At 40.6% G+C, this 12125-nt stretch overlaps 1 protein-coding gene across 1 annotated transcript in view; it reads left to right on the top strand.

The window, feature by feature from the left end:
* Positions 1 to 12125, top strand: part of NPR3 (natriuretic peptide receptor 3) — a 33790-nt gene that overhangs the window by 15746 nt on the left and 5919 nt on the right. The window contains exons 3-4 of the mRNA XM_008948112.1: positions 6801 to 6936; positions 10612 to 10706. Of these exons, the coding sequence (XP_008946360.1) occupies positions 6801 to 6936; positions 10612 to 10706 (231 nt within the window). The remainder of the gene's footprint in view (positions 1 to 6800; positions 6937 to 10611; positions 10707 to 12125) is intronic.

Genomic DNA, 12125 nt, shown 5'->3' with positions numbered 1-12125 from the left:
TTCCCTAGCAAGAAAATAACCTTCAGTGACAACATCCCTGATATTGGTGGGCCTTTTTAAGTGAATCTTAGATAGTGGCTCTTAATTTACTTCTGTTTTATTTTTTTAATTTCTTTTATTTCAGCAGACTATTTTGTGGAACAAAGGGCTGGCCTCTGATCCACAGCTGGCTTTAAAGTGGATGGGATTTTGTCACTCGTGTTTTTTTGGTCCTGTTGGAGTAAACATGCTCTTGTTCTAAGTGAAGCAAAGGTTGCAGTGGTTTGGGAAGGCTGGAGTGCACCTCAGCTCATGCACCAGCTGGTCACATATATGGCTGAGCAATGCAGTCAGGCATAGGCATGGTCTCACCCTGAAGAAAAAGGGCTTTGCTGTGGCAGAGCCTCTTTGTGTACAAATCAAAGTGCAGTAAAATCAGATATCTTCATATACATCTTGTCGCTCCAGTGGTGCTTGCAGGTTCTTTCATGATGAAGATGGGCAGCCAGTGTGACTGCTGCTTGCTCCCCAGGCGTAATCGTCACCCTGTTTTTTCTGCTTACACTTTCTCTCTCAACTTGCACTTCAGCTGCAAAGTTCTTGCACTGGTGCCACATTGCCTGGTGTGCAGAGTGCTTAGTCAGAGGTGCATGTCTCCGTCTCTGTCCTCGGCACTACTGCTGTGCCAATAAATACCAGCGAGGAGATGGACACAAACAGGCAGCCTTGCTGGAAAGCTCATTCTTGAAGTTCAAGGAAAGTGATATCTTGTTCTTGTCTCCAGTGCTGAATTTTTAAGGTATAATTTTAAAGCAAAGAATAAGCCTCAGTTTGCAGAATTCACCGTGAGGTCACATGCTTTGCTATAAGAAAAGTCTCCTACGGGTTTCCCTGTGTCCCTGTGAAAGATGAAACTGGTGCAACAGTATTTGAGTAAATCTCTTAGTATGCAGAAGGTTTTATTGTTGTATGACATCTCCTCACACTGGGGAATACTCATCCTCTTTTTCTAGGGAGAGGTGTGGGTTCCAACCCCACATAACAAAAGAATTGGGACAGTTATCTGTCATTTAGAAACTCAAGTCCTGAGCTCTGGCCTCATGTGTTCTGGCACATGAGCAGGTGCAGGTTATGTATTTATAGAGAGCTGATATCAGTGAAGAATACAGTGAGAGGCAGTCCCTGGCCACAGCTGCATTGCTCAGAATTTGGCATAACGCCCTATGTTCTTTTTCAGTTGTGAATTAAATCTTGAGGAAATGGCCTTCCCTGGAGAAGGCATGTGCTTGTACTATTTTTCTCTTTCCCTTCCTGTTTCTTTGAAGCACTAAGGTCCAGCTTCGTTAGGGAAGCAGTCTGGTTGCCCAGGCGAACAGGCTGTATTTTTAGTATTGAGTATCTAAACGTATAGCTTTGATAAACTGTTTTACAGCTTTATCCTCAGCTGGGTCATGTATACATTTCTGTAGGCACCCTGAGACATGTTGGTTATGAGAGCTGGCTATGGGTGAAAGAAGTGCCTTTGTATTTGTTATGCTTGGGAGCCCTTGAAATCCCAATCCCAATGCGTGGGAGTGGCTGCTACTATAGGTGAGATTCTGTTGCATAGTAGCGTTAAGAAGTCATGTAAGGATCTGAGCTGCTGGGTGGTGAGTTATGAAGAGCTGTGATAAACCTGTTATGATGGTAACATGCAGGATGATACACAGTAGTGTTATATTGGTAGGACTAATAAATTACTGCAAAGCTGAAACTGGATGCAGCATTGCTGGCTTAAATTGTACTTCACCTGTTGGCAGGTAATGCTTAGATGTAAGGATGTTCTTCCCTTGGCTTCACATGCCCAATCACATCTCAATTCCATCCAGAGTTTCTCATTGACTTTATGCAAAATAAAAATTTAATAGAAAATCAGTTTTTAACAATCATATTTTATCTTTAAAAACAAGCAGCCAACCAACCTAAGTCAGTTGTACCTGTCGTATACTGTATGGGGATCGTGAGCACCTTGTTCTGGATTTGTGCAGCTCAAAGCAAGGACATAACTCATCAAGAGACTGCTGAGGGTCCCTGGGTTTCCCAAAACTGTAGAGGAGTATTTGCAACAGTGGCATCAGCAGTGTTAATGTCCTGAATGGAAGTATGTAACATCAGCAAATGGTGTAAGAGGGAAAAGTCCCAGCTCCAAAATTAAATTAAGAGTACATTGCTGGATGATGAGTCAATGGACAGAAAACCACCAGAGATACATGTCAAGAAATGCATGTAAAAAGTTAGCTCTGTTAGGGTTTTTTGGAAAAGTTTATAAAGGAAATACTGTAACTATAATTGGCTTAGTAAAGAAGGATTAAAAAGGGAGAACTGACAGTTAAATTACAACTGCTTAGGAAAAGACTATTTTATTGAGATATACTGAAGCAGCTTGAGATAGTAGGAAAACACTTACCTAAACTGCAAGATGCATTGCTGTGCTGGAGAAGTCCATAGTAGGTGAACCACCTTGGCATGAGATTGATTTGAAGTACATAGTAGCATATATGTGTATATATGTATGAAATGCAGTTGCTGTATTTAAATTTATGAGAGTTCATTTACAGTATTTGTAGTCCTGAGGTTAGATGAATTTCATGTGTTTATAGGATCAAACTTCCATACTTGCTTGCATGAAGTTTCATCCCCATTGGACAAATCTGAAAAACTGTGGAGTATCAGTGGGCTTCCAGTTAGCTCATTGACCATCATGTCAAATATGTAAATTGGTAAGATTTAAAAAAAAAAAAAATCTGGATGCATCCTGTGCAGTCCTCTGAGGTCCTCACTGACTTTGGCTGGGAATTCCTGTGGATGTACTGGGAAGCAGATACAGAGACAGAGTTTGGGGAATGCTAATGGTTTGCTTTTGCAGTAGAGAAAAAGTGATGATGGTCCTCCCCACCTAGCACTGAAGTGATATGAATTGCTGTGATTACTGTGGTGCAGAGCTGGGCAGTTCCAGATGGAAGAGGATAAACTTACTTTACAGTCAGTGGGCAGGGTATGGAAAATTATGGGTCCTGCATAGCTGTAGCTTGGCAGTCGTCCATGTCAGTAGTATTTTGCATTGCTGTGTATGCTGTTAACACCTTGGTATATATGAATAGTGTGGTCACACTATAGCTGCTTGGGGAACTATAACTTGAACTGTGTAAAACCTATTTATGTGATTTCCATGGAGACACTTTTTTTTTTTTGCCTTTGGAAGACAGTTAATTAGAGTAGAAAGGTAGGAAAATAAAAGGCACAAAGCTATGCTTCTCTCATCCAGCTATGAGTTAGCTTACCTTTTTAGTTATGTAGTAGCTTGAATAGGATGTGAAGGTGATACAGAAAATACCTCAGCAGGAGCATTTCCACATATTTGTATTGCAGCCTCCAAAGATGTTTGGCAAACCTGGCAGTTTCTCTGCTGCTGACTCACTTTGAGGGGTAACTGCTGTGTAGTACAGGTCAGGGAGAGCAGTATTTTAGTAGACTTGATGTGCAAATTGCCATGACAGCATTTGGAGTTCAGCTTACACCTGTACTTAAAAAAAGCATAAGACAAAAAGGAAAATATTATAATCAAAGATTTCTGCTTTTTACGAGGGCTCAGCTAAGAGCCCTGTTAAATTACCCACAGGATCAGTGGATCTTTAATAGCTTTTATCATCTGTTTAGTTTTGTCCTGTCTAATGCTGAGCAACACATTAATTACCCTGGAGATCTTCAAGCAACCTAAGAAGACAACTTCACCTGTACTCTCATCCATACTTGAAACATTCAGGGAACAGATACTTCTTCTGAAGTAGAAGAAGAATGGGGTTTTTTTTAAAGTGTTAGTCTTACTGTCAGGCCAAAAAGTGTAAACATTGTTGACAAAAATTTGATGTCAGTCTGTTTCATCATTTCTGTTAAGACTGAATGTAGAACAGAAGCTATGTTAATAAAAAAGAAGAAAGTCCTTCATACCCATGAAGTACGTGAAGCATCATTAACAGAGTTGGTGTTGTCCAGAGGGGAAGTCTTGGGACACTTGTAATAAGTCAGAGTTAGTATCATATGGAACAAATTTCGCACTCTTTTTACTTGGAGGATCTTTTGTAGACAGTCACAGGCAACAGGGCTGCAAAATGAACCTCACTGAGCTCTGGACAAGTGGAAAATGGAATGAAGAACGAGCAATCCCTTCAAAATTATCTGCAGCCATTACTTTGCCTTGTAATATCCCTCCTCTATCTGATGTTTTCTCCTTTCTAGGTTAGAGCAGTCCTACACATCATGCGACCCATTCTCATTGTAGAATCATGGCAACTTCGAAATGACTGAGCTGATGATATGCAATAAATCTTTATGCCCTTTATGGCATCCCGTGATCCCTTTCAAGAACTGGTGCTTCAACATGTTCCTGGAAAAATGTGGAAAGTAGCCAGTATGGCAAACATACGGTTTGGCTGGGAAATGTAGGTGGAATCTCACCTGCAGACAGTAAATATTACTATTCTAGAAGACAATTTGAAATGGCATAAACTACCAGCAGTTTCACCTTCCTTAACAATGCATAAAATGTTGGGGTTTGTGTGTGAGGAACTGAGAAGAGGACACAGTTGGTATTCTGATGATTTTCTAGTGTGGATTTCCATGTCATGTCAGGGGTTTTGACTGAGAGTAGAGGCAAGGGACTGTGGCAGTACCCTCCAAGACTGCCAAGTGAGTTTTGACAGGGTTTATATGGCAAACCTGCAGTGTCTACAGGAGAATTTTCAGGCTGGTAGCAGGAGTAGGTTTCAGATTGAGCATATTAGTTGACAAAATGGATTTTGAAGGTCACTGTGTTAAACTGAGGGGTCTTTGCCATGAGCAATGGAAGTGACAGCTTTCCTTGAAACGACTGCCAGCCACAAGCTGTAAAGCATCCAGCAGAGAGGTAAAGCAGCTAGAGAGAATCATTTCTCTCCTCACAGAATAAGTGTCCCATCAAGAAAGCCCATGTTTGATCATCTGCAGGCCACTTGGACACTAACGCTGGCACATAAAAGCAGCCGTTGAGCTTTGTGGTTTCTTGGTTTGGGGTATTTTTTTTCAATATGGAAAAATTAAACCCCCTGCTGGCAAAGCCTGTCTTAGTGTGTACTCTGTCCATTAGCTCTTGTTATTCCATCAAAAGCCTGACTTTCACCTCTTCTTGCATGCTTTCTCCTTAGGTCAAAGTAACTGCATCTGCCTTTCAGTCTTTGGCTGTCAGACTGAGCTGCGCTGTTCTGCACCTTCTGTATCACTGTCTTCCCCTAAACTAATGCTGGACTTTCCTAATGAAAGATAGGTTGGAGTTACCTAGAAGTCCAGGGTTTTGTCAGAGCAATGTAAACTTCTGTATTAGCAGAAAGTAATTCTGAAATTCTCCTTACTGTTGGCAACTGGTTTACGAGTAAAGGAATGTTTTTCATTTATTTACATTACCAGGGACTCGGTGAGTTGAGCTTAGCAAATCAGCTATGTAATACTTTTTATCTGTGGAGCACTTATTTGCTTAACTGGCTATATATTTTTACTTTTTAATGTCCAGCTGTAACTGTGAGTTAGAGTAGCACTTTATTTATTAACGTATTAAATGGTTTAGATACACTGAAGTAGAAGATAAACTAAATGTTGTTTCTGTCCAGAAGCATATTTGTGAGGTGAGTTGTCCACTGGAGGTGGCAATAAGAGGCTCTGTAGCATGGTTGTTTGTCATTGCTGGGATGTCAGGACCTTTTCCACGGTAATGAAACTGAATGAATGGGAACATCTGCCTTGCAGCTGAAAAGTTGCTTGATTCTTAGTAACTGTGCATCAGCCAGGGTCCATTGCACTACTGAGATGTGAGTTGCTGGCTGCAGAAGAGGTGTGCCAGTGCAGCTCAAGTCATGTGTGTCTGCTGATTGGTCTCCATCTGAACTAGGCTCCTAAAATAAGTATTGCTTTACCACTGAAGCACACCAGGCTCCTGAGAACAAACCTGTAACTTTGCACAGTGCTCTGCTTCTAACTTGTCACTCACCATGATGTAGACCAAAGATGTAAGTTGCTCACATAGACTCATGGGTGGAGGAGCTCGTTGACAGCAGCCTTCTTTTATGTTGGGGTTAGAAAGCAACATTTCATTAGTTTCATGTCACTAACTGAAAAGACTGCAAAGGACAGGAAAGTGTTCTTCTGGCAGTTGCACTCCTGTAGAGGGTAAGTGGTTTCCTCCATTGCTCATTTGCTAGTGGAGAGATGCTCAGCTGAACACGAGCCAGAAATGGAAGTGGTAATCATTAAACAAGCAAATCCACCAGTTGTGCTGTCCAAAGAAAATCACAGCAGAACATACTTCCAAACCCTGAGAGGTGCTGATTCCTCTGTGGAAAGGGAGGAGGACAGACTCAGTGCTGTGGCATGTGGGTGCTTAGCATCTTAAAGCATCTCACGTGGTCAGTGCAGAATTTGTGCGTCTGGGCATGGGAACTGTGATATGCAGATTTCTCCCCTATCTGCGAGGCTGTTCAGACACAACACTGAAGTGTGATTTGGACATTCAGAGTAGCAGATAGTGGTTAACTGTTTTTAAAAATGGGTCAAAAGTTGCCATTTTCCCTCTGGGTTTTTTTTTGTGGCATGTTTTGTGTTCCAGCAGTTGAGAAAATGGGTGTTGAGATTAGTAATTTTGGGTAATTTGAAGATTCCTTCTAGTTAATCAATTCCACAGGGAAGAAAAGTTTTTCACGTGTCAGTTGCCATTGCTTTTTTCTTTTTGTTTTGTTTTGTTTTGTTTTGTTTTTTAGGTGAACATGTTTGTGGAAGGATTCCATGATGCTATTCTTCTTTATGCTCTAGCTTTACAGGACGTCCTGAACCTTGGTTTCAGTAAGAAAGATGGGGAAAAAATTGTTCAGCATACACGGAACAGAACATATGAAGGTAAGAGTTAATATGGAATTCCACCTTTAAGAATCAAAAAGTTTCAGGTCTTTGTGTGCAAGGGGCCTGTGCTTGGTCTGCTCTTGAATGAGAGCAAAATAACCAGATGAAACCATATACATCTTCAAGGCTGGCTCACATACCTCACCAGTCTGACTTGGTCTTGAGGTCTTACTCATCTCAGAAAACTCCTAACAATTTAACAACCCTCACTGATGTTGTAAAGAAACACCAATAATTTTCTCAGGCTCCTTCTTTGTTTTTGAAAAGATTACAGCTGCTCACTTTACTCATGTGCATCTATTAGCTCTGAGATTGCCTCATTTTTTCCATTTTACTTTTTTATCTTAAAAGCCTGGGAATGGATAGAATCGAGCAGGTGCCAGGGTTTTTTCTGTTTTTTTTTTTTTTCTTGATGAGGCTCTTTTGGGCCCTAGTAGGATTTCCCAACCTCCTTTCAGAAGCTGTGTGTGTTATCTCAGAGGCAGCAGCTGAACAGGACTGTACCTTTCTGTGCCTAATCCTGCAGGCTGCAATTCTGCAATGCAACTGGGATTTTTATGTCACCTTGCTGATGCAAAGCCATGTGAGTGCTTTTGCCAGGCAGGGATCATAATAAAGAAAACGAGGATTATTGGATGCATCTGTCATCTCTTAGCACATGTCTTATAATACTCTGATCTTTTGATGTAGGATTGGCAATGTTTCCCATGGAAATGCCTAGGAGAAGGAAGAGTTTCCCCTAGCTAAAAAGGAAATTATCAGTTTGAATGTGTAAGAAGAACCTCGGTGGCCAGGCTCTCTGATCTCAGGACACACTCGATAGGGCAGCAGAAGGCAAGAAGGACAGCAGCTGCAAACCTCTTTCCTGTTCTGAAATTGTGGCTGAACACAAGGCAAAAGGGTCCGCAGGGCAGCTTAAGGCAACACAGAGATTGCTTTAAATTCTCCTGGCTGCAGTCATCCCATAAGGATCCCTGCACCAGCTGGGGATTGTGCTTGATGTCCCACTACATCCCTTCACATCCATGGTTTCCGAAACCACACTGTTCTAACAGAGAGAATCTAGTGTCTAAGGATTTGCCGCACTGGTTGATTATCCTGTATATGAACAGATGCCCCAGCATGGCCTTTGTGTTTTTTCTCTATTCCCCTGCTTCAGGAAGCCACCAGCTGGTGTGCTGCATGCAGGTTATGTGGTTGATTCTCATGCCTTCCTTGTAGAACCATCCAGGAGGCAAAAAATGTTTTCCTCCCCTCTTGTGAAGACCAGTTTGTTTTTTCTGTCTGACCTGTCACAGCTATTCTGAAAATGTAGCTGCCAAGTTGAGCTGTGAGGTTGCAGTTGGAAAGGTCAGAATGCCATGTGAGTCATATGCCATCTCCTCCCTGTGGCAGTACTTTGCTGGACATAATTCAGAAGGATAAAACAGATTTTGAAAGAGGCCTTTAACTTGGATGTCTTACAAGCGAGTCCTTTTAAGGAAAGTTGCACCCCTTTATTCTGCCCATGGGCTCCTCTGTGAGATCGTTGCAGCGTTGCAGGGTACAGACCATGCATACGCTCAACAGGCTCTACTGCAGGACTGAAGCTTTATAATTCATTTAAACTGTTGCAGTCTTGATGATGAGAACTCCAGTTTCATTAGTGAGACTGGTTTAACTGCTGACATATAGATACCTAATTGCCTGGATCCTTCATTTTAGAGCCTGCTCTGAATAGGTTACCCATCAGAACTCCAACGGAATGTGGCTTTTGTTTCCTGTAGTGTTCACAGTGTGCCAACCACAACTGCACAGGCAACATCATGTGCTTAGGAAGGGATAAGGCAGAGGAAATCAAAAGGATTATTTTATTGCTTGGGTTGTTAGAAACACCCTGGTATGGCTACAAGGCACATCTTGTGGTGAATATTTTCTATTCATTGGCATTGCCTCCAAAAAATCAGCAAAATTTTCTGTATGTGGGCATCTAAGATAACAGAACAAAAAGACAGTCCAGATAAAATCCCTCCACCTTCATCCAAATGCTGTTCTTCATTGAGGTAGTTTCAGAATTTCCTAAATGCACTTACTAAGTCAAAACATTGCAGGAAGTGCCTCAAACATTTGTTTTGATTCAGATGGAGAAGGTTAAAATTAGTATTCCCCATTAATGAAACAAAAAATAAAACAAAGCCTGAATTTCAACACATTTTAATACCTACTTCCAAAAATTTACTTCTGGCTTTCTTAGGCCAGGAGGATGTCTGTTCCAACTAATGTCTTCTGTCAGATCCAGAATCCCAGTTGGTGTGTAGGCAAGGATGTTGGAGTTCTCTGTGGCAGCCTCTTCCAGTGCTTTCACAGCCAAGTGGTTAATACATCCATTCTGTTTTCCTGCAGTAAGCAGATTGGCAACTGTTTGATTACTGTATTGTTGTAATGAAACAGATACTTGACAGTAATCATTTGATGACCACTACATGTGTTGAAAGTCATGGAAAGTTTAAATATTTCTGACATCACTAAATGGGAACAAAGACAAGATAAATGGAGGTGTGTTAACCTGTTGCATATTTACTCTCATTAGGTGTGTTGAAGGGAGTTTATACTCTGGCTGAATATCTGGCCTCTCTCCTCTGATTTGCAGTCACTGAGAACATGTTTCTCTACTGCATTGTGCCTGAGCCTGTCATGTAGTTGGTGTAATTTGAATGTATAATGATGCCTGTTTGACTTGCACTGATGACAATGGCTACGTTTGGTGTCAGGCAGTGGAGGATCATTTCTGAGAATATCTGAGGTGATAAAGCATATCAGCAAGGTCTTACAGTGTGTTTGTCATAGTCAGTATTGTTAGATGGATTTTAAGAACCTGTTTGACTCGCACCCCATGAAGTTGGAGCTGAATATAAGGAAGTGTTTATTCATGATCATGGCTGGGACTTGTTGCCCCCAAGAGTTTGTGCTGTCTCTGTACTTGGAGGTTTTAAAGACTGGATAAAACCCTGAGCATCCTTCTATTCTGACCTCCTGGCTGATGGTTCTCCGAATGGGAGGTTGGACTCTAGACCTCCTGAAACCCTTTCAAACTTGAGTTATTCTCTGAGTCTATGATTCCCAGCTTCCTTAAACTTTCCTAGAGCTTGTAAGGGAAGGAAGTGAATTGGGGGTCTAAAACTACAAAATGAACAGCACCATATTATGCAGCAGATCCTATGTAAATGAACACAGGGCTTAATGGACATGTAGTGTACATGGTAGCCCTTGACCATGTCCCCTCTGTTATGAGGTGGCTGTATGGATATGGGTACATCAGCTCTGTCAATCTGTGGGGAGTAGTGCTGTGCCCCTGCATCCTCTGAAATGGCTTAGGGTCTGTAAATAATTCATGTTAAATATATTTGTGTTTTATTCTCACATGCTGGCTTTTGGATTAGATTTTTCTCACATATTCCCCAAACAGTCTCACACATTTGATATTTAAAAAGGAGAAATGTTAAGAATTCAGGAATGCAGACACCAAGATGAAATTACAATTTCTTTTGGAATGCCAACAAAAATGCTGGGAGACTGATGAGATTTCCTGTCATATCGATCTGTGAAAACCTGTCTACTGTTTTCTTGTTTTCCTTGGAAAGGTTCAATATTTTAACTACTTAATTTTCTAATTCTTCACATGCCATTCTTCAGGCATTGCGGGGCAGGTGTCCATTGATGCCAATGGAGACAGATATGGGGATTTCTCTGTGATTGGAATGACAGACCCAGAGGCAGGCACACAGGAGGTAAGGAAACAAACACCATTGGCCCCTGATGAATTAGCCAGTGTAATGTAGTGTGATAGCCTCTGTTTACCTAGTGGGCATCTGCTTATTTAACATACACATTAAATCACGTTGCTTCATCTTATCGACCTGGAAACCAAATCCTTTCTGTAAAATAATTACCTTGAAGTACCTATCCTAAGGAGTTTTTAAACATTCTTCTTTTCTGTAACAGTGTGTGTATCTTTGCATTGTGCTAAAATCATTATAATTTAAAGATTAAAATATCACAAGCTAGATAAACACTGATAAATTTTGAATATGAGAAAAGCTCAATGCCTCTTTAAAAGCATGAATACAGTCTAGTGTGTTCTGGTGTGTAAAAGTGACTGAAAAACTAGAGCAGTAAACTGCAGACACTCGCAGGGGCAGGAGTAATCATCATTTATTGAAGCTACGAGTACAAACTGGTTGGGATAACTTTGGTTTGAACCACTTGTATCTCATCTGTTGGTTCAGTCTCATTTATAAACTCAAGTCTATCTCATTTTTCAACTTAATACCCCTCTCATACCCTTCCCTACATTTCTCTCTCACTTAAAATTTAAACTAGATTTTATTTCTTTGATGTTACAGTTTCTTCTTTTAACATATTGCTCATTTTAATTTCCCTCTGTTTCATGGTGTATGTAAATATACATGAAATTAACATATTTTACATGTGTTTACTTATTATGTATCTGTTTAATTAATTTCTACCCCAGTGCTGCACTCTGTTGTTTCTTTGATGCCTTGTTTTATTCATTTTGCCATTTTTTTTTCTGTGTCCATACAAGAATGTTCTCAGCTGAACTGAGCCAGATGAATGAGTGTTTGGGCAGAGCTGTTTTCCCATGACCATTCACAGAGTTTAAAGATAGAAAAAACACCAGATTACCTAGTTTTATCTCTGCTGTATTGCAGGCAGACAGATGTTTTTACCATTTTATGGAGGCCTCTAGTTTACACATGACTAAAGCTCATAGTAACAGGCATTCATTTTCATTTGGAGATAGGGAAGAACAGGGACTGCCTTACTTGCTTCTTGGATGTTTGTTCCACTGTTCAATGATTCCTGCTCTTTAAAAATTGCTTTCTAGTATTTGTTCTTCTTAAGCATTTCTGCATACTTTCATATTTAGTAAGCCCTGCTGGTAGAGGACTCTCACACTTCTGTTTGATAAATAAAACAATCTTTTAATGAATAGTCTGCTACCTGCAAAAGATTAAAAAAAAAAAAATGCTCTCTACTCGTTCCCGTTTACTGAATTTACCTTTATTTTTGAAAAATTGTTAAACAAAGTCTTTTTTCTAAGGGTGTATTTCCTTGTTGCAAAACTGGGAGCCTCCTCTATTCAGTGTTAAATCTATTTTTTTGTATCTAATCAGAGCAAATGTTAT

This window comes from Merops nubicus, unplaced genomic scaffold, assembly GCF_000691845.1.
Source record: "Merops nubicus isolate BGI_N331 unplaced genomic scaffold, ASM69184v1 scaffold10099, whole genome shotgun sequence".
Lineage (NCBI taxonomy): Eukaryota > Metazoa > Chordata > Aves > Coraciiformes > Meropidae > Merops > Merops nubicus.
This window is presented reverse-complemented; position numbering and strand designations above follow the sequence as displayed.